Source organism: Athene noctua, chromosome 3, assembly GCF_965140245.1.
Source record: "Athene noctua chromosome 3, bAthNoc1.hap1.1, whole genome shotgun sequence".
NCBI classification, from domain to species: domain Eukaryota; kingdom Metazoa; phylum Chordata; class Aves; order Strigiformes; family Strigidae; genus Athene; species Athene noctua.
In genome coordinates, this window is record NC_134039.1 from 85882931 (window position 1) to 85905048 (window position 22118).

At 40.0% G+C, this 22118-nt stretch overlaps 1 protein-coding gene across 2 annotated transcripts in view; it reads right to left on the reverse strand.

Moving 5' to 3' along the window:
* CHCHD3 (coiled-coil-helix-coiled-coil-helix domain containing 3) overlaps positions 1-22099 on the reverse strand; it is a 163089-nt gene extending 140990 nt beyond the window's left edge. For both annotated transcript variants that reach the window (XM_074903541.1, XM_074903540.1), the window contains exons 1-2: positions 21932-22099; positions 20044-20131 (exon numbers count right to left, since the gene is read on the reverse strand). In XM_074903541.1, coding sequence (XP_074759642.1) covers positions 20044-20131; positions 21932-22015 — 172 coding nt within the window. In that variant the 5' untranslated portion in view covers positions 22016-22099. The remainder of the gene's footprint in view (positions 1-20043; positions 20132-21931) is intronic.
* Between the last annotated feature and the right edge of the window lie 19 nt (positions 22100-22118).

The following is a 22118-nucleotide window of genomic DNA, read 5'->3' on the forward strand; positions in this document are numbered from 1 at the left end:
ATGTTGCACAATTCTCTGCCCTCTCAAATCAAGCTGATCTCTCTTATCCCTGCCACACTGTCTTCCTTGAGCACCTCTCCGGTCCCCAAACTTCAACTCTTTCTCCTGTCTCCTAGCTTGGCTTGGCAATACACAGCACAGGCTGTCTTGCTTTTGAAGAACACGTGTCAATCTGCCAGCCACAGCGTACGCATGGAGTGGTAAATCTTTGCCAAAACAGTCCAGGCAGCGGAAGAGCTTCTCCCCATAAAGGCATTTGTCTTACTGTCTCTTTTCTATCCAGCCCTTGATTTACCAAAACCTGTAAAACATCAGGGCCTTGAGTCTTCCAGCCCCACCTGCGTTAGATTTGGCTGAAATCAATTAATAAAGCAGAAGTTATCACAAGACAACTGGTGAATGCATGGCACTGCCACACAACTCTTTCCGTTTGGAAAAGCACATAAAAATAATGGAAAGAAAACCTGAAATGGCTCAACACAGAGAAGAGACATGTTACAGAGTATAATAACGTAAAATACACAGCTCTGGGCTTCCATTCATTCTTCCATCACACATTGTTAAAAAGGCTCACAACAAAACTGATACGGCAGGATTTAAAAGATTTTTATTTTTGCAATATCTGAAACGCACAGTGGGTAATATATTGTCAAGTCTTTTTGCTGAAGTGAAAAACACATGAAATCAAGGTGGGGAGGAGGAAGGGGGGAGACTAAAGAACACAAACAGGCTACGTGATATATAAAGTGGAGTCGGAGGACACAGCTTCAAGGTATGTGCCAACCACTGCCAGAAACAAGACACCTTCTTTTTGCTGGAAAAACTAGTTCACAACTACTCACTACAGAATTTCTTGAATTCACCTCTACAGCATTTGGTATTGACAACAAAGGATCAGGGCATTCAACCCATCATCGATCTGAGCCAAGAAGGCAGTTCTGGTGTCCCTGGGCACATTAAGTATGAACATTAACCAGCTCACTTGGGACAACGTACCTAAGGGCTGTCTTCAAACCCATCATCTGTCTCGGTAGCTGGCAGGGCAGCCGCAGCTTTGTAGACATTAAAGTTAATGAAGATGTCACAAGGAAAATTCCTAAGTGCACATTAAGAGTCATAAATATTGAATCACAAAGCATACGCCGCCAACCTGGTACCTTCACAACATCAAGCTGTGGGCTTATAAACACATTATGGATCTTCAACAAAACACTTCTCCTGCTCGCATTCCAACTTAAGATGCCTAATATGCAAATATTACAATATGCAAACCCTCAATTTATTCTTTCTGTTTAATAAACACTCCAGTTTAGTCCATGGCTAAATTCCATACATCACACCGAAAAGATAAATATCGACGTAGCCATTTAAGCTGAACGGCAGAGTGAAGACAAAATATCAAAGCTATCACTCTTAATTTAGAAGGAGCAGCCAACAATATAAATGACAAGCGCTCAAGTAGCATACAATAATTTGCATTAGACCTGGGGGGGGGGGGGGGTAAGTACGTCCTTTATTTCTTATTCAATTAAACCACAAGAAAATATTGTTACCTTTCCTGACATTCTCAAAGTCGTCTCAAGCAGCTAACCATGGAAACAAAATTTGTCTCACCCCTGAAATAGGTTACGTGAGGTCCAGGTTAAAGTGCACTGGCAAATCAATATGGGACAGTCCATCTACACCTCCCTGTGCTGCGTGCTGTCTGGGCATATGTAGAAGCTTCAGCTCATCGGAGCTGTCAATCAGGTAACTTATGAACATAAAATTTGCTGGTAGAATTATGTACTTTAGTTTCCTTTGGATATCAGTAACACTGTCAAGAAACTCTTATCCTAGACTCCTAAAAACATAAGTTTTTAAGAAAGCCGTATCAATATTCATCGCACGCTAAAGGAAATAGTAAGACTTCTAGGTCTGAAATCAAACTGTATGATTAGTGTGCTTAAATTAGGTGGTAAGTCAATGACACCATTAAAAATATACTCTTCCTTCTTTAATTATTATTTTTGAAAGAGCCTGGAGTTGCTGGTAGCAGCGTACAGGAGGAAACAAGGAAGTGGAGTAACTGTTACCACATCAGTATTCCTGGCACACAACATTTTTTTTTTTTTGATTTAATGGTTTTCAAACACTGTTGTATCCAGTCCTTAATCCTATAACTAGTCCAAATTAGCCTTGCGCTCAATGGAAAAAAAAAAAAAAAAAATAATTAACCAACCCTTCATTCCACCAGCACTAAAGAAAAAACTCCAGAAATAAGTTACTTACTTTAAAGACCAAAGTATCTGGTTCTCTCCCTGTCTCTCTCAATAACAAAGGCATCGCTTAGAGACCTTCAGGAAGTTTACTGGTAAATGTACAAACCAACTCCCAGAAGCAACTATCTGTGTGTGCCAGAAGAGTCTCTTTCATCAGTGACCTTATTGCACATTTCCCAAATTTGTTTATTATGAGTCATGGATACGGGCATGGTCAGCATTTAAACTGATAAACGTTGGGTTTTTTCAATTTAATTTTATTCTTCAGAATGCTATCCTTCAAGAATAATATTCTATTTTCAGACTCATACAAATTTAACTACCAACGCATACAGCAACTCTTCTATTTAAATTCAGAATTACAGGCACTTCCTACAATCGTGGATTCAGTACAAACATAAAGCACGCCTCCAAGGACAGAAATGTGTATTAACTGTTAAATATTGGTAATGTGAAGCAATACTTAAACAAGCTCATAGGATAATTAAATACAAAAACAATGCAATTAAGTGTGCATAATTTAAAAATATTAAATATTTTAGTTTCCAAAGGCGCTCTTGCATATATTACATTATCTATTTTACAATGTAAATGTGGATATCAATCAATTTATACTAATTTAAATTAGAAACAAGTCGGTACGTGATCTAGACGTAACAAAGCAAAGTTAGTTCATATTATATTTGGAACATACTCTTTTCAGTATCTCATTATTGTAACTTTAGCAGTAAACCCCAGCAATGAATTTATGAGGAGGGGCTGGAAAAAAAAAACAGGAGAACAGGATTACAAGGTTTTCCCCTGTGAGTCTTTGAATTGGGTTCTATTTGCCTGTGCTTAACAGCTATATTTAACAAGAACCACTCATTTCTAAGATGGCACCTAAATGAGAAAATAAGAATTTTCATTACTCCCTAGTATGTCCAAATTACATTCTAATAAGCTAACAGAAAAATCAAGTAAACAGAAATGGATGTATACAATCCAGAGAAAGGCAGAAAACTCAACAATACAAAATCCCAAAGCTAAACTTAGATCTTTTAACCAATACACAAAGGAGAAATGGAGCCTAGAAGAATTAAAACGGTAGAAGTCAAGGAGGAGGACACGCGAGGAAAGCTCTGTGCAGGACAAGGCCATCCTTCTGCACCACAGTCAGCCCTTCCGGCGACCGATGGTTTAACAATAAAAATGTGAGCTCTTCCACTACAAAATCCTTACACAATACTCAGTCTGGGGTTTTATACCGCCCAGGAAAGACATCAACCTCTCCGCCGTTCATGCTAAGCTCAGACTGTCAGCCCTAAATGCGGGGAGGGAGAGAGGTCCTGGAGTTACAACAATCCCGGTGGCAAAACCCAAGTTCTCACCACAAATTTAATATTGCGTCTTTGCATTATTCTTCCATCAGACTTCCTGATTATTCAGGACAAAAAGTTACAGAATTTGAATGAAGCATAGTGAATCCTCAAAAAAAAAAAAATCTGTCAAGAATTTTCTTCCAGAGACTTGGAATTCATTACAAAAAACATGCACTGAAGAAACATCCTGTCTTAAAGGACTTAAGTTCCATTTGACAGGTGACATATACAGGGAAGCACTGCAAGAGAAGAAATATGAAATATGGGCAATATATCTCGAAACATGTGACAGCTAATAAAATAAGCCATTTACCATCAATGAGTGGATTGAGTTAAAGAAGCCAATTAACATAAAAATGTGGCTAACTTTTTTTTTTTTCCTCTAGGCATTCCTGCTGTGCCAGCTACACGACTACATGAAGTTTTATTGTAACTTTTAAAATTGTTCTCAATGCCTTTACAAGGTTGTGAATCATTTCACACAAACCTTGTTAATAACCCATCCTTCTCACCCACCTCCATAATATAAGTGCGTATATACGAAATAACCTATTTCAGCAGCTATTTAGCCATCAGTCATTTTGCTGTCCTGTTCATTTTAAATAATAATTTTTAAAAATATGAAACGGAAGTATCACATACCTTTACAAGACTATCACTGCCAGAACACCCTTCAACTGAAAACAACAGTTGAGAGACTTGTTATTTCAGCTGTCTGTGTAGTAATTTCTACTACACATACCCTGTAAGGCTGCTCTTGCTGAATACAAAGGATAAAAGCATCAGGATTCTGTAATTCAACATTTTAAAAAATAATCTTATTGTAAGCGATGATGGGAAGGATTTTATGATTCTGCTTTCAACAGGATTAAGCATGGAGTGTTCTTTCAGGGCAATTTAAGTTGTCCAGTTTCTGATCTTTATGGTTCATAAGTTCATTGTAAAGTTATTTTATCTGACAGTATGGGAAAATTTACTGGTATCCCTTTTATTTTCTCAGACAAAATAATTTCTGAATTCTTTCACCACACGTATTTCAGTGGACATCTTCTACCACCAAGATGACAGTGCAATAATCACGTATTTCTACACATAATTGCTATGTAAAAAGGTTTATAAACTAAAACATCTCTTTAGTTTTACATTTAGAAGTCTCCGCTAATTGCAAAGAATTACTAACTGCTTATTGCACAGACCAGCACTCCCAAATGGGACTCTCTGCACTGTCAAGGCTACATAAATAGCAAATTTTGATGTTCAGTTCATCTACTACCATCATCTTTAAAGAGGATTCTCCAGCTGTGATTGCACACTATCAGTGGCACTGAAAAGTCAATTTTACCCAATTACAGCTCTGGATTGCAGTCGCTTTGGATAGAAATAAGAAGATTCACAAAGCTGCTCATCACTCTGAATCAGAAAGCCCTGTCTTGGGGATATTTTCACATGTTCCATTGCTGGGAAAAGCTCAGAGTAGCTGAGTTTTTTAGCGCAGGTGGATTTTTTTTTTTTTCTTCTTTTTTACAAATAAATGTTTGCAAAATATAAATTTCTATTCACCTAAGTTTTCAACCTAAACTGAAATTTTGTGTTCCATTCATACTCAGGCCTTGGTAACTTGAAATGATCTTATCATGCCCTATGATAGAGCCCATCCTTTCGCAGCAAACCAATCTGACCAATCAATCAGGAGAAAGCAAGGCAAATAAACATAAAGTTAACCAAAAACTGGTATTTGCTGGAGGATACAGCTTCATGATGATGATGCTTCATCAGCCTCCTGACGTTCAACCCCTTCACTACTGCTTACACTATTTCCAAAGCCACCTGCATACTCACAGCTCCAAATGCCAAAGAAAAATCTGTCTCTGCTTTCTGAAATTAGAAACCAACGTATCTTCCTTCCCATCAGCAACTAAATTAATGATAACCTGGCTTCTTAGGGATTTAGGTTCCATCCCTCTGATATACACAATAACCCTACCTTCTCTCATGTCATGGTAGTATTTAAACAAGGAAGGTGAATTTTATGACTGGCCCAGAGTTACGTGCACGGTGACTGCCCAGCAGCACACCTGTATTGACCCATCAGTAGCAGAACATATTGTAGGAGAGTTTTGCCCCCCTGTCCTGTAGCAGGGCGTAATTCCCGCGTCTCCCAGCCTCCTGGGGGGTCACACAGGAGGTAATGCTGTAAAAACTCCGGTTCCAAATGACCCTTCTGTACTAACATCACCACACACCAAAACCTGCATCCCCCACCGATTTGCAACTACTAATACTTAAAGCTATCACGAGACACATAACATTTAAGAAGCTATTTTTGAATTTTACTAAAGAGGGGAGCAACTGCTTGTTTGTCCTATCCCACTGCTGTTCCCAAAGACTTTCTGCACCCAGTTCCTTCCCTTTAGCTGCTGAATTTCAAATCCATGTGACAGCCAAGGATCAGAAAGCATGTCAAGACAGCAGCACGACCACCAGCTCCAGGGCCTTCCAAAACCTCGTTCTGGCTTATTTTCATGCACTGCCCCAAAGCATCACCCCCTTTCACATTGACCCAAGCTCTTCCAAATCCCCCAGGCTCACCGATGTAGGGGCTTTTCTGCAGCCTTGCGACTCTCCCACATTCCCCTGGGTCTGCTTTTCTAGTTGGACTCGATGATCTTAAGGGTCTTTTCCAACTTAAATGATTCTATATGGATCAGGTACGGCTGCAGAAGCTCTTGCTGCAGGTCTCCACATAGCGTTAGCTCCCCCAAACTCAACCCTATCATCAAACCATCTTTCCTTTCTCACCAGTAGTGCTCTGAATTTTTTTCACAAACGGGTACACGCAGGCAAACACAGCAAGAAGTACCATTCCCTTCCTGGCTGAGGGGATCAGCCCTTTCAAAGGGAAGAGATTGGTGAAGAAATCCAGTGAGAAGAAGGATGGAAAGATGAACGCAGAAAAGTCAAAGCACTGATTAGGTGGACGAGGAAGGATATGGGATTCGGCAAGGCAAATCCACAATTAAACTACGAAAAGACAATAATGATGGAAAAAAAACCCATGGACAATAACGATGTAGAGTTATGGTAAGAGAGAACTTTGTAAAAAACATTCTGCAGCAGATCTGCACCTGGTAACAAGCTTCCCCCATCTATCCTGAATACACTCTTTTGAGGAAATTTGTAGGCCTGTAACAGAATGGTCAAATAAAGTAAGCTGCAACTTGCATTGCAGGATACATCAGTAGTTATTTTCACTTTGCAAACCAGTTCAACAGTACAAAGATAATCTATGATATATAACGCTGGGCAACAATTGTATCGGGAAACACTGCAGTAGTACCACTGTCACCAATTCATTTGCAAGTTTTCAGAAAACATGTAAATAAACTAATTATCCTGGAGACATCTCCCTCTCTGACTAGTTTGGATAAAACCTGTTAATAACTTTGAAAGTTATTCTGGGAAAGAGGGAAGATAAAAACAAATTATATAAGAGGCCATAATGCAATGATACTGTGAAAGAAACAAGCCATGAAAGTGTGTCTTTCCAGGTAAAGGTTAATGAAAGAAAAGAAAAAAAGCGTTTCACCTAAAGGTAACACTCATCAGTACATCTGCTGATCCCATTAACCAGGTTTCCCAGCAGTTGGAGTTGCATGGGAAGATAAATCAAGATGTCAAACTTCTATATTGTACATTTAAAGCAATCTAACAACTTAGCACTAAATTTTAAAGGGAGTAAAAGTTTTCCAGTAGAAGCTGAATATTCAGAAAAAAAAAAAAAAAAAAAGCGTAACCATCTCCATATCAAGTCACAATTTTATTTATCGATGACATGGGCACTGAAACTCTGCACAAAGTTTGAAAGCAATCACTTCACCTAAAATTAAATACAAAGAAGCCGGCAGTGATAAATAAGTGGATCTTAAACAGCTGTTGTGATGCGCTCAAATCTCATCTCCTGTTCATTCATTCAAGTTATAACAACAGGCTGATACATGGATGTTTTGTATCAGTGCAGAGAAAACAGTAATTCCACAAATTGTTTATTCAGCTCAGATGCAAAATACAGCACATTCAGTCTCATCACTGCTGACTCGAGAAGGATACAAGGAAAATAATTTAAACAGCATTTGTAACGAGGTCCTGTAAATGAGAATCACTGACTTAGAAAGGAAAGTGCAGGAGAATCTGTAAGTATTTCCTTATGTCTTGAGGATAACATTTCTGGTTTCTTACATCCCATACGGCAACATGTTTATTTTAGAGAATAATCTGAAAGTCAAGCTTTAGTAGCAACGTGACATTATTTCATGTAATATTAATGGCAAGACACAAGAAGTCAGATTAGAAATAGCTAATGTACACATTTCAAATAAATGCACCACAAAAGGATCAAGGGCACCTGCACTCCTTGCACAGGAGCACGGATATGTTTCTGCTGAGGGAAGTGGAGGTGACTTACAAAGCACTGTAACAGGTCTTCCTCCAACTTCAGCAAAACCAGCTTTATATTTAATTGTCAGCAGACAGCTACAGTGTTGTCAACTTTAAAATGTGGTAACCAAAGTATTTTCAGCCCAATATTTAGCACCGTATTACTACTTGTAATAATAACTGAAAACTGGTTGTAAACAACATGAAACTATGATGTTTATGACTCCTTTCATTATGCAGAAATTATGTAAAAAGAAAGGACAATTGCCAAAACGTTTAAAATTCTCACAACAAGAATAATCTAACACCGGCATTTTTAATAACGGATAATGAGATCTGCTAACAAAAACAACTTTTTCAAATGACTGATCTCTAAACTGACATAATACTTACACCATCTCCACAGCTGATAGCTTTTTAGTCTTGTAAGTTGTTAGCAGCAAGAAAAACAAGAGACTACGGAAGAATGTAGTGAGTAGCAGTATTGCCAAAACCAAGCAGATCCAACTCTATTCTAGGAATAAACTGCTGTGAGTAGTCACCAAGTAGCACGTTAACCCAGCATGAACGAGCAAATGCAAGAGCTAGTAGCATCTCAAATACTAACAAGTTAATTCAGGAATTTAATAAAAAGTTTAGAGAAAAAGAAAGAGGTGGTTCTAACAGGGAGGAGGTCAGATATGAAAATCCTAAAGAGAGAGTCATCTGACTGTCAGCAAAGCAAAGATGCTTCCAGTTAATTCAGAAATATATGAGGCTCACTTTTTCTTTGAGTAAAACATTCTCTCCTCTGCAAATGACAGAGCAGACAAAAAGGAGCCAGTATGTTCAGCAGTCTCTTAGACAGGCACAGAAACAGAAAATTGGTCCTCAGTTAAAATTTAGTTGACGAAGTGATGCAATACCCAGTGCTCCTCCAAAAGTTTAGAGTATCCTTAGGTTTCTGATTAGCATTGAAGTCATTCTTCTATATAATCATTGCCTTTATTAATTCTTTCTACCAATTTCTGCATATACTACTTTTTTTCCCTTAAATTTCATAATACTCTGCCATCTCCCCCATTGAGAAATGTCACCGAGTAACATCAGGGATAACCGAGTCCATTCTCTTATGATAAACTGCCTCCTTCTCATGAGAAAAAAAAAAAAAATAAAAAAAAGGAAAGGAAAAGAAAGTCTAGCATCTTGGATGAACCACTCATCTCAACTCTTCCTGCATAAAACTCCAGAGAATAAGGAGAAAGAGAAGCCTTTCACAGGATGGGAAAAACCACCTTATCTCACCCCTAGCCTAGATGACTATCTTAGATTAGATGCTTATTTTTCAGACTCTTAACATTAGGTGAAATCAAATATGGTTAATGAAGCTAAAAATGAGAATCAGATAAACTGGCTTCAGGAGGCACTATCAGAGGTACACAATGAACCTTGTAAGCAAAGGGAAGACAGAATGTCCTTTCTCCATTTTTAAAATTTAGATTCAAAAAAAACAGGTAGTAATATCCAAAACCTGCAATTTTCAGACTGGTGTTCCCCAAAATTTTAGTAATCTGTCTCAACACGGTCATTTCAAAAGCAAGGAGTTGAGTACACATACAGACCGGTCTGGGAAAAAAATCGTAGCAGTAGCTGAAACTGCATTCCCTTGAGGCAGAAGAAAAATAGTCTCTAAATGGTTACCTCGTGTTTAACTAAAAAACTAGTACAAAGCTTTCAAGCAGCAGCAGCAGCGTTGTTAAGTATATACAATACACTTAACCTGCCTGATCTGACAAGTGAGGAAGGGGCTTAGTAACACTTTGCTGCAGCCTGAAGATGAAAGAATAAAACAAAACTTTTCTTCTCGTCTTAGTGGGATAAACCACACATTTCAAGTATTCTTTAATATCACACTGAAGATTCTCCAACCTGTAAATAAATTGCAATGGGAAGAAAAGTAGCATTTACTATTAAAACCACAAGGTTTTAGTACTTGGAGGTCTCCTTGTCCTGCACAGCTACCTCTTACCAGTTCATTGGAGTCTTGGTTTAGAAATATTTTGACACATTCTCCCCTTACAGCAGTTCCTTTTCATTTTATTGACTGTTGTAGTCAGTGGAGGGATAATTTGGATAAGAATATATTTTACTATAAAACCAGAGAGGATGCTATATAGCAGAATCACAATTACCTTGCATAATGCTACCAAGGCTAATACTGGTAAAAGCAAACAGTTTCAATTTAGCCATTGGTTTTATTTCATTAAAATTATCAATATCTTTGATTTTATTCTTTAAGGTAACAAAATCATTCAAACTGCTTCAAATGACTTCTGTTCTAGCAATCCTCTAAATTAGATACTCTTTTATTTCAGCAACCTAGCTTGCACTTTTTGACCTATAATCCCAGGAAGGCCTCTGAAGGACGAAGGAGAAATAGCTGGATTTTATTCTGGTGCCCAGACACAGCACGGATGAGAGAAGTCAAAGGCTGAAATTTCAGAGGAAATATTAAATAGTTCAATGACTACCACTGGCAATCTTCAGCACATTTAACTCTCGATATGAACCAAAAAGTAGAGCACATATGAACTCTGATTTCTGCGAGAAGATACATGGGAGACTTCTAATAAGGACCACAACAAATCCGTCCCAAACAACCTTCTTCTGTGTACATTCTGATTTCTAATGGACAACGTACCTAAAATGAAGAAAAAAACTAAAGGGGAAAAAAAAAGCGCATGTTGCCAGATAGGTTTTTATTTAATTCTAACATGAAAAAAACCCCACCAAAACCCAGAAAAACCCAACAAACCACCCCACAGTATCTTTTCAGGAATCTGCCTCATAAACAATTGTTAAACTCTGGCTGACTTTTCAAAAAAAGTTCAGCCTAAAACTAGGCTCTGACTGTCTATGCCCCCAGGTCTAAAACTTTACCAGGATTTAACTACAAACGCTTAAGTACCAGGAACTAGTAAAAGGCAATGGCACCAATCTCATACATAAATGCAGAAACATTTAGTCCTTAAAACTCATTACTACATGGTGATTTGCAAAGGGCTCCATGAACTGTGCACAATCTCTTCTTCCCAGGTTAAATTTTAGCTCTGTGTTTTTTAGAGACAGTTTCCCTAGCTTTCTTAATTAAGTTTATTGCAGCACTAGAAATTAATATAAGAATCACACGTCAGCCACTAACAGTTGTTTTTAAACATGATTTTCTGCTAAGTACTGGAAGATTATGTTTTAGCATGCACAATCTTGTGCTTCCACATGAAAAAGCAGGTGACTAACTTTTCACTCAAAAGCCATTTCTAAAAAATACGAGCAAATATTTTGGATATGCTGGCTATACCAGCTATGACAAGAATTGCTTTATATATGTACCACACAACTACTCCAAAAGATTTTTAGAGCAAACGTCTGCACTCAGTAAACCCTAATAGAGCACATGCAGCCTTAAGCAGAATAGCATGAAATTTAATTCCAACAAATCCACTAGAGACCAAAAAGCACACAGTATGTGGTACGTAAAAATTACCCGTTTCTAAGAACATACAGAAACAAAAATGACACTTCTAACTGAATGCCCATTGAAAGATAAATCCTGACTATCTGCAAAAAGCCACAGACACAGAAACCCATCTGTAAAAGAGAAAAACATTATAAAAGCTGACTGTCATCGCAATGCAACTGACTTAAGTTACTTATCCAGAGGAGTAGGACAGGACCTGACACAGAGTGCACTTTTTTTAAAAAATTTCATTTGGAATATGAAAGTTCTCTGCCAGTTGTAAAACAAGAATCCCTAAATAAATCAATCAAACGTCCCCCTAGTTTTTGACAATATTCATAGGACGTATTGGCTTTCTCCCTGACCCTCATGTAGGGGAAAAAATAAAAACCCACACAACTCAATCCCACAAGCTCTCAAAAACCTGATTCCTCCATTTGCAGAACCCTTGCAGAATCCGTTTCTTTAGTTCCCTTTGCAACACTGAATAATTACAAATAAAGCCATAGCAGGAGCAGAAGGAGAGAGGGGGGATGGGAATCAATTACTGCAATTCTAGTCTTAAATGCCTCCCACACATGGACCACTACTTTCATACAAACTTGAACATGATCATTTCATTACAGTAAAAGAAAAAAAGAGAGGGAGAGGGGAAGGGGGAGAGAGAGAGAGATCTCCTCTACGTTTGGCCTGTCCTTCCAACTGCACAAACTTAAACCAAATTTATATAATGTCAAACTCTGCATTAACATTAACACAAATGTCATTTCTTGGAGTATATTTAAGCGTATCTATTTCACACAGTCCACTACTATGCTGACATGTAAAAAAGGTACTTCAGGAGGCTGGCTTTTTTTAATTGTTGTTATTAATTCACCTGTAAAAGTTCTCTTTTGTTTAGGAAAAAAAAAAAAAGGTTAACCTTTCCTTGAACAGCATAAAATACTATTTCAGCAATAGGGGGGGGAAAAAAAAATATATTTCTAGGCTACAAAAGGATTGTTTCACCTCACAACACTCTCCTCCTGAAGATATAGTCCAGAGTGCTTGAGCCACACCTGTGCCTTCCAGCTCCATTAACTGCAGGATCAGGTTTACTCCCTTCCACCAGCACCTGCACTTCGACAGCTTGAACAGCTGATTCAGGAAAGAAAAACTTAAATTTGATGTAACCCGCAAAGCTGTTCCAAAAGATGGTCATCACCAAAAAGGAAAAGGGACACTATTGCTCCTGTGTGTGCTCCTGCTTCCCTTCTCTGAATACATAAGGTTCAACAACGGGAGAGAAGCCGGTACAAAACCCTTCTCGTAGGGTTTTATTCTACATGGTTTAAATCACTGGACACCAATTTATTACAGGGACAGATGATCTGCCGTGAGACCATGAGGTGAGGTTAGTTGTAACATCAGACTATGAACTTAAATACGTGACACACGCATGAGAATTTCAACACCTTTAGCCATTCCTTCTTGTTCTACCTTTGGACATTTGTTTAAAATCTCTGCCGTTCCACAGGATGTATCAGAACGCAAAATATAATTAAAGTGGGCAGCCCAAAGGCACAGTCTCGACCACATAAAGACAGTATTTCAGCGAAGAATCAAAATACTACTTTTGAATTGGACTAACGTTGGGAATATAATACAAGATAGCAGCCCAGGCACATCCAGGCTTTTTCATTCACACCTTAAAAAATTTCTGTTCATAAGTGAGATGAGCATTTGTAAGGTTCTAAATGTTCCCCTTACACAATTATATACCTTTTCCATATTGAACAATCCAAGTCTCTTAAACAATCAAATCAGGGCTTTTTGCTTACTAATACTCTCCTCATGTCTACTCAACCCTCCATTAATTATGCACCATCTTTTTGATTAGGTTAATACTGTACTTTGAAGACATGGAGTGAACTAATCCCTTCCACAGCCCTGAACTCCAAATTGTTATGAACTAAAAGAAAAAAAAAACAAACAGATGTACAAGTTGCATTATTTGCTACTTTTTCCTTCTAATTTTGGTACCATTTTACAAGGATATACCCAGCCACCTGAAAGCTTTCACAGAACACCTTACATGTCACACAGACAGCACAAACTTTAATTTATGCACTACTTGCTTCATCTTCCAGGCATAATTCTAGCTTCCCTATACTCCTGCAATCCAGTGACATGAATGTCAGGCACAACTAAAGATTTGCTGTTACAGTGACAGCATTAAAAGTTTGTCATCTCAAGCAGTCTAGTGAGTTACAAGACATTTCACCTTTTGATAATAAAATACTTCCATCAATAGTGAACCTTTAACCCAAAGAATATCAATACACATCACTGAAAATAAAGTTACCTCCAAGAAACTCGGTGACAACCAAGTGGCAATAGCAAGCCACATGAAAGCAGGAGTGAGCACTGCAGCATCACGTATGCAAGAACACTCAAGACGGCTTGCTGAAATTTAGATCACGCATCAAAAAATACATACCCGAGCAAGCTACTGCCTGGGTGTCAGAAGCTTCTGATGAAGCTGCCCTTCCTCTACAAGTCAATGTATTACACCATGTATCTACTTCCTTCATCAAGAGCAGTAGGATGAACTCTACTCAACAAAACTGCCAAATATTCTGTGGAATGTATTCTTGCCGTGACAGCTACATTAGAGGCTTCCAAGATTTTCAGACCAAAAGCCTATCACAAGTCATCAGTATTCCTCACAAATATCTCTGCTTCCCTTTGAAAAACTCTTCCCCCCCCCCCCGAGGTCAGAGGGAAATCAAAACAAAACCACAAATGTACTATTAAAAACAAACCCAGTATTATTCTATAAGATGCAAATCAGGGCATTCCAGGCTACCGGTGATCCACACACCAGTTTGATGAGTGGGGATTCCTACTTTATTTATTTCACAGAGGCTTTCAGTACCATTTAAGTTTAAAACCTCCTTCTAAAGAGTACCCAGAGCTGTACCTAGAGGAGGACAAACAAACACTGCCAAAAGGAGAGACCAAGCCCTCCTGCTTGCTGCTACAGGCACAAAGGTTAGAAATCCAGATCAGTGGCTGAAAGGAACTGCCTGAGATTTACAGGCGTCTTACAGCAAAGTAAAGCATGGAATCAACCCAGGCATTGCGAAAACTCTGATTTTTTTTTTTTCCTTTTCTAAAAGTAAGAGGAACTCTACAAAATAATATCACAGAAATGTCAGTTTCCTTCATCTTTTGGTTTACACAGAGAAAAAGTGTTGTTGCAACAGAGGTACACAAAATTAATACACTAAAGGGCACAGAATGAATAGGAATTATTTGCAGAGGATTCTTGCTTGACTGGCATAAATTTAGTCAAATTCTGTAAACTTCCACATACCCATAAAAACTGAAAATACAAACCAGTTCAAATATACAAGCGATAATGCAGAGCCTCCCACAATGTGAAGTACTCCAGTTTTACTTCTTTTCGTGCAGCGTCTGACTATCCATAATTACTAGTACCATCAGCACATGCAGCACTTCTTCAAATAAAATAAAAAATTTTAAAAAACAATTTTGCTAAAAGCCAGACAAGGAACAAAGGGCTATGACTCTGGTGCAGAAGTTCTCATGTTCTCTCAGACTGCACCTTGCAAGAGACCAGTCCAGGTGGTCACAATGGTCCCTTCTCACGTTATAAGGATTAAAAATGCCCTGTTGCACTTTGCAAACTTATTTTCACACCCTACTGCCAAATCACAGGAACACAGAATCATTCAGGTTGGCTTCCTCAAAACCTTCTCTGCTCAACCTTGAACAAGCCAATTTTTCCCAGCCTCTCCTCGAGGGAAGGCACACCAGCCTTTGCTGAACTAGTTCCAGCTCCTTTTCAGCAGTTACTCCCCAGCCTGCACTGAGGCAAGACATGGCTCCTTTCTTGCTGCAGGACTCTGCACTTGTCCTTGTTGAATTTCAGAAGGTTCCTGTTGGCTCATTCCTCCAGCCAGCCTAGGTCCCTCTGGACAGCATCCCCCCAATTTGTGGTCATCTGCACGGAAGAGCTTTGTACTCCACCTCCTTCTCCAGGACACTGATAAAGCTGTTAAACAGGACAAACTCCTGCAGAACCCCACATCATCATAGAAACACAGCACGGTTTGGGTTGGAAGAGACCTTAAAGACCACCTAGTTCAAAACCCCCTGCCCTGGGCAGGGCCACCTTCCACCAGCCCAGGTTGCCCAAAGCCCCGTCCAGCCTGGCCTTGAACCCTTCCAGGGAGGGGGCAGCCACAGCTTCTCTGGGCAGCCTGTGCCAGGGCCTCACCACCCTCACAGGGAAGAATTTCTTCCTTGTATCTCATCTAAATCCACCCTCTTTCAGTTTAAAACTATTCCCCCTTTTCCCATCCCTACCACCCTGATGATGAGTCCCCCCTTTCCGCCCTGGGGGGCCGCTCTACGGTCTCCCCGGAGCCTTCTCTCCTCCAGCTGAACCCCCCAACTCTCCAGCCTGTCCTCACAGGGGGGCTCCAGCCCCCCCAGCATCTCCGTGGCCTCCTCTGGCCCCGCTGGAGCAGGTCCGTGTCCTTCTGCTGTTGGTGCCCCAGAGCTGGACCCAGCCCTGCAGGGGGGTCTCCCAGAGCGGAGCAGAGGGGGAGAATCCCCCCCTCACCCTGTGCCCACCCTGCTCTTGATGGCATTCTCAATACCAGCCTCCAGGTAGAGTACAACCCATTAACCACAACTCTCTGTCCCTGACCATCCAATCAGGTTTTTTAACCCAACTTGCCATTCAGCTGGTTTACTGCAGCAATCTAACTTGGATGCAAGAATACTGGGAAAGTGTTGAACACCTCGGTGAAGCTGAGGTAAAGGACACCTACTGCCCTCCTCTCATCACAAACCCACTCGCTTTGTAGTCTTCCACCTCCTGCTGGACTCATTTTGGCACTGAAGCTCTATCATGAGCTCCCTGTTTAACCAGACCAGCCACCCAATACATCTATTAATTTCTTGAGTACTTGAATGGACCGTTCTTGCAGTAGGAAAAGGTTGTCCTTAAGGACTTCACAGCTTTCCTGAGATTATCCCTCAGAGCTGACTCCTATGGGATCCTACCAGCTGACTCCTATGGGATCCTACCAACTAGCTCTCTTCACAAACTGACATTTGCTCCCCTGAAGTTCAGTTAAATCCTGGCTGCATCTCCAACTAGAACCTAATTGTTCAAAAACTCATTCCTGTACATCTGAACAATACTTTCTTACACGTTTCCAACTCAGCCAAGATACCCTGGGCCACTGGAACTCCACCAAAAGACACAGACACCAACACAACAGAATACACAAGTTAAAGGCACCATTTCACACAAATGAACAAAGAGAAGAAATATTTTTTTCTCCACTGGAAACATGCAAGGTCTAACCCAATTTCTGAGGAGGCATCGGCAGTGCTCACCTTATTACACACCTACACAACACGTCATACTTCATGACGTGGGTCCTTTACTGATTTGTTTTCATGACGACAGCATAGTAACAATAATATAGTTAAACTAAAAAAAAAACACCTCCTCTGTGTCTTCGGTGTAATCTCTTTCTGCAAAGGGAAAAAAATGGCTGTCTGAGATGAAGAGAGTCTTGATAATTTAAGCATTTGTTCTTCTGTTTTCTCCATAATAGACTATTAGCTTTTCAGATATCCACTAAGCTAAAATGAATTAAACCATTCCCTTTGTCTGTTATGACTAAAGCTTTAGGTATAATACAGAGAAGAAAAAAAAAAAAAGTACTCCTCTGACCAAATTACTTTTCATCAATATTGCTTTAGGAATTACAGACATACTTTAAAGATTTTATACTTGTTAAATATTTCAGTGCATTTAATATTACTCAGAAGTCAGAAAATGATCCAAGCAAGCAAGGATGCTTTAAGATGTAGTATTTAGATGTCAGATTTCATTGTAAGTGTATGTAATTTCATTTTCCAACCCCAAACTGAAGTCAATAAATTCATCATATATTGGCAAGCAACATGATACACATTCTTTCATGTAATCTAATCCATTATTCCTCCACCAAAAGCTATCAAAGACTTGACTTAAAGAAAGGGCTGTTTTTAATAGCTCTAATGTTTCTCCCTCTAGACATCTTTTTTATTTTTGTAGAAAAGTGTGATTTGTCTAGAATGTATAAAGATATAAAAGCAGGCTAACAAACTGTCAAGTTTGAAAGTTGCCCAGCTGGTAATCCAAAAGCCAGAGCCAGCCTCCAAACACCACCCTCTCTTCAGAAGCAGCAAGTGATCCACTCTGTCAGAAAAAGAAGTCATTATGTCAGATTCATAAACAGGACCGGAGGAGCTGGCTGGACAAAGGTCTCTTATTAGCTATGGAAGAGGTTTTCCCAAGAAACCAAGCCCCAGCACTGCTGCACCCCAGAAGGCAGATCCCCAATTTTGGGATCCAGCCCCCGCAGCCAGTAACACAGAGCAGTTCAAGATGAAGCACCAGCTCTGAAGCGACTGCCCTTCCAGTAATGACACCTTAGCAGACAAACACCGACTCTGACAAGTGTAGATGTAGCTACAAAATAAACAAGTAGGTTGACTGTTCTTACAGCATCAAAGAAATTCAATGGTTTGTAATTCTTCGTCAAAAAACATTCAATGAAAGAGGAATGGATGGTGTGGCAACATGTACTTAAGTATAATTTAATCCTCTTAAATACAAATCATTTTAGCAACTGAGGTATAACAACGATTATACTTTCTGAGGGAAATACAAGCACTTCACCTAAATCACTAGTTCTTAAAGGAAAAATACACATAACATTTTCCAAGTTTGTAACGGTCAAGCAATTCATTAAGCCTTTCAATAAATTAAAAAAAAAAAAAAGCGCACTATTTCCAAGAGAAAGAAAATAAAGGATCAAGATAGGTACATACCATGAATTGTCAAAGAATTACTGAGGTATTACAGACTTCATCTCTGGTCATCACATCCCCAAAATTATAAATGGTTATTCACAGGACTACTTCCTTAAGTCAGGTTTAAGGATAAAAAAGCAACAAGCAGCGCCGTGAAAGCAGGTAGGATGTGCAGGTATTATTTCATATAAAACCTTTATCTAGAATAATTTCTTCACCACAGTAAAACACACGTACATAATGAGAAGGCTACTATTTGGGAAAAAGAAAAAGATGGACAATCTGGTAGTCTATGCATGGAACTAAAGCCCTACTCCATTCAAACCTTACTTAAATTCTAACCAATTTTACTGGGTAAAGTACATTTCACAAGCCAGGTCACCATTTAAGTAATTTTTAACACCAATATCTTCCTTGCCTTCATTATGTCACAGTCTTCCTATTTATGAAGGAGAAAAACAAACCTCTAAAGCAGCACCTGAGGGTCCCCATTAATTGTAAAACACCCCATGTTGGACTTGCTGGATATGATTAGGGACTTACATCTGACCTCTTCGCCTTGGTGCTCCTAGAGGGCAACTCATCTCCTCCTAAAGTAAAAATCTCAAATAAACCAGATGAACTGTCACCCAGAATGCTTCTACTCACTATAGAGGGAGCCCAGCTGGGATATAGACACCTACAGCACAGACACCTTTAATTCAGCAACAGGAAACCAACTTTCTATGCTTCAGATAAAAGATGCTGCATTCTGTTCATTCAGGTCTTGCTGCAAGGCTCACTACTGCCACAGGTCTTGTTTTTAATCAGTGTGTTGAGGTTTGGTAGGATTCTTTTGTAAGTATGAAGGGAAAAGGCCCTTAGGGAATACTGATATCATTAACATCTCTGGAGCACTGATAAGGAGCCTTACTTGAACCTGACAGGTTTCACACAGTCGACAAACACAAATCACATGCTCCCATCTCTGCCATTCATTTTCACTCCTTCAGTAGCTACGTTGTGTTCACTGTGCTGAAATATTTTAAATTAGACTACAGGCTGCCTGGCACAAAGCCCGTTTGATGCATCTGAACAGGCCTCAATAAAGAAAGATAAAAACTTAAGAAAGCCATGATTGTGAGCCATCGATCTGTATAAACTGTGACTTATTTCCACTATTCCATGATAGGAAAATAGGATATTATTCTTTTAATGTTTGCTTAAGTACGTTTCAACAGAAGCTCACTATACTAAAATTCACTGTTGATTAAGTATGCAAGGATTTTCAGTTCAGAACTCAATACAGATTGAAAACAGATAATTGCTTTTTCCAGGTGTTTTTTTTTTCTTTTTAAAATATTTTTAACAGTGGATAGCACCCTAGAAAACCAAGTCTAATAAACAGTGGTGTTTTAAACTTTAATGTCAACCAGAAGAAAACAAAGAGTAATTTAACTCCTCTAAAAGCCTACAAACTACTTCCTTCTTCAAAAGGAGATGAGAAAAAAAGTTAATGCCAAAAAAATTATCTCTGTGAAATGGTAATGAGCTCAGTACAATGCTCTGAAAGGCATATTTGATTTGTTTCCTTACATCAAAAAACATGAAAACACAGGCATACCTGCACCAGATGCCGGTCGGTGCTGAGACTGTGGTCTTCCACCGGGTGAGGAAGGTTCCTTCATCCGATCAATGACACTGTCAGAGAGCTGAAAAATATAACCCCCAACCCAGAGTCAGACTGCATCTCCTCCTTTATCCCCAGTACCCATCTCTTTCCCCCCAAAATGAAGCAAAACCTTAAAAAAAAAAAAGCATAGAGCTCCAAAATAAGATAGGACAGCCACTAAAATTCTATCCACAACACAAAATAAACTCTATTCCCCCTTATTTGTGGGGTGAGCGCTCATGTCTGGGTGCAAACACTCAGACTGAACAAGATTATTTCGGCTCTCATTGAACACAAGAAACAGATATGACAAAATATAGGCTACAGGGAAGGGTAAAGGAAACGACACCCATTGTTTGACACATTGCTTGTAATTAAATCACTTTTTTGCATTTCTCAGTTACTTGGATGACAGTCTGTACAGGTGCAGAGCACTTAGCCCAGGAGGAACTTCACCCTGATAAAGACTTCAGAACGCTTGTGCAACACAAGTGCTCACAGCAAGTGCTGTCAACCACTACGTTCATTCTAACGTTGACACACACCACCTTAAAAATAGTCACATATTTTGCAGAATCAAACAGAGTAACACCCAGCTTCAGATCTATTGTAACCCACAGAAAAAGATAACAGATGGTAAAGAAGTAATAACATGAAAGCTTTTCTTTTCCAACTCGTAAATTCCTACTGGTTTCCTCAAACACCAACTCTTATCAAAATACTGTTTTGACTGCCCATGAGAATTAATTTTAATTAGCAAATCCTTTAGCAAACCTACAGCATGACATCTCTCGCTGGCAGAAACCCGTGTTACAAAAGCTTTGCTAAAATCTGTAATCTACAATGGCTTGTGTTGGAAGAGGCCTTAAATATCGTCTAGTTCCATCTAATATACAAGTTAAAATGTCTTCAGCGTAAGATTTCTTAACCCGATCCTTAAAACTCTCAATTTAAGTTCACACAGCTATAATTTAACGAAGCTACATTTTGCTAGTACTCATGATGATGTCCAGTTTTTACTCCAAGTGTTTCAAGATCCAGGATAGAGAAATTCCAACAGTCCTTCCCAGTATTTAAGCACAGTTCAGAGCAGACAAACTCCGCTGCAAACATTTACATTACTTTCACCTCTTTGCCTGAGAGTATTAAATGACCAGAACTGAAAAATATTCGTATGCTGAAATGGGCAGCAGTTACTATCACGGTTCACTGCGCAACACTCCTCCTTATGAGGAGCAATAAAGACAACTTATTATCCTCCCTGATACGAACTGCGGTGTCTTCCATTGAAACATTTCTAAGCTGCAAGATTTCTCAAAGTGTCTTGTGTCACAAACTATCTTCTGCCACAAATAGGGAAAAAACGGGACTGCTTCTGGAGATACTGGGCAAGCCGGATATAGCACATGGACGAGAGTAGGATACGGGAAAGGGCGGAGCTCTCCTATGTAGAGGTCAGGGAAAGACAAAACAAGCTCTGCTGGTTACACGTCTCTCCTACAACTCTTGTGCCACCCGTCTTTGGGAATCAGACCGCGGGCAAGGCTCCCCGAGGCAACTTCCAATTCACGGCGTGTTTCCTGCCAGGCCAGCCGCCTCCACACTGCCCCGGGGCGCCACGGCGCTCGCCGGTCCCCTCTACAACACCCGGTCACTGCGGGACAGGGGATGGGAACGGAGAGAGGAACCGTGAGGGGCCGGGGCTGCAGGACCAGGGCCGGGAGCCTGCAGCGTTCAGGCAGAGAAATGAGAGAGGGACCGGGACGGGCCGAGCCCGGGACCGGGCAGGCCCCGAGCGTCCCGAGGGTCCCGGGGAGCCCCCGGGGAGCCCCGCTCTCACCCGCACGCCCTTCACCACCGTGATGTTCTCATTCTCGTCCGTCTCGAAGGTGACGCGCCGGTTGCTGCTCCCGCCGCCGCCCATCTTCGCCCGGCGCCACCAGGCCGCGGCCAGGGACGGCCCCAAGGAGACTCCGCGGCCCCGCTGCCAGCGCGCCCCGCAACAACACCGCCCCTCATTGGCCCGC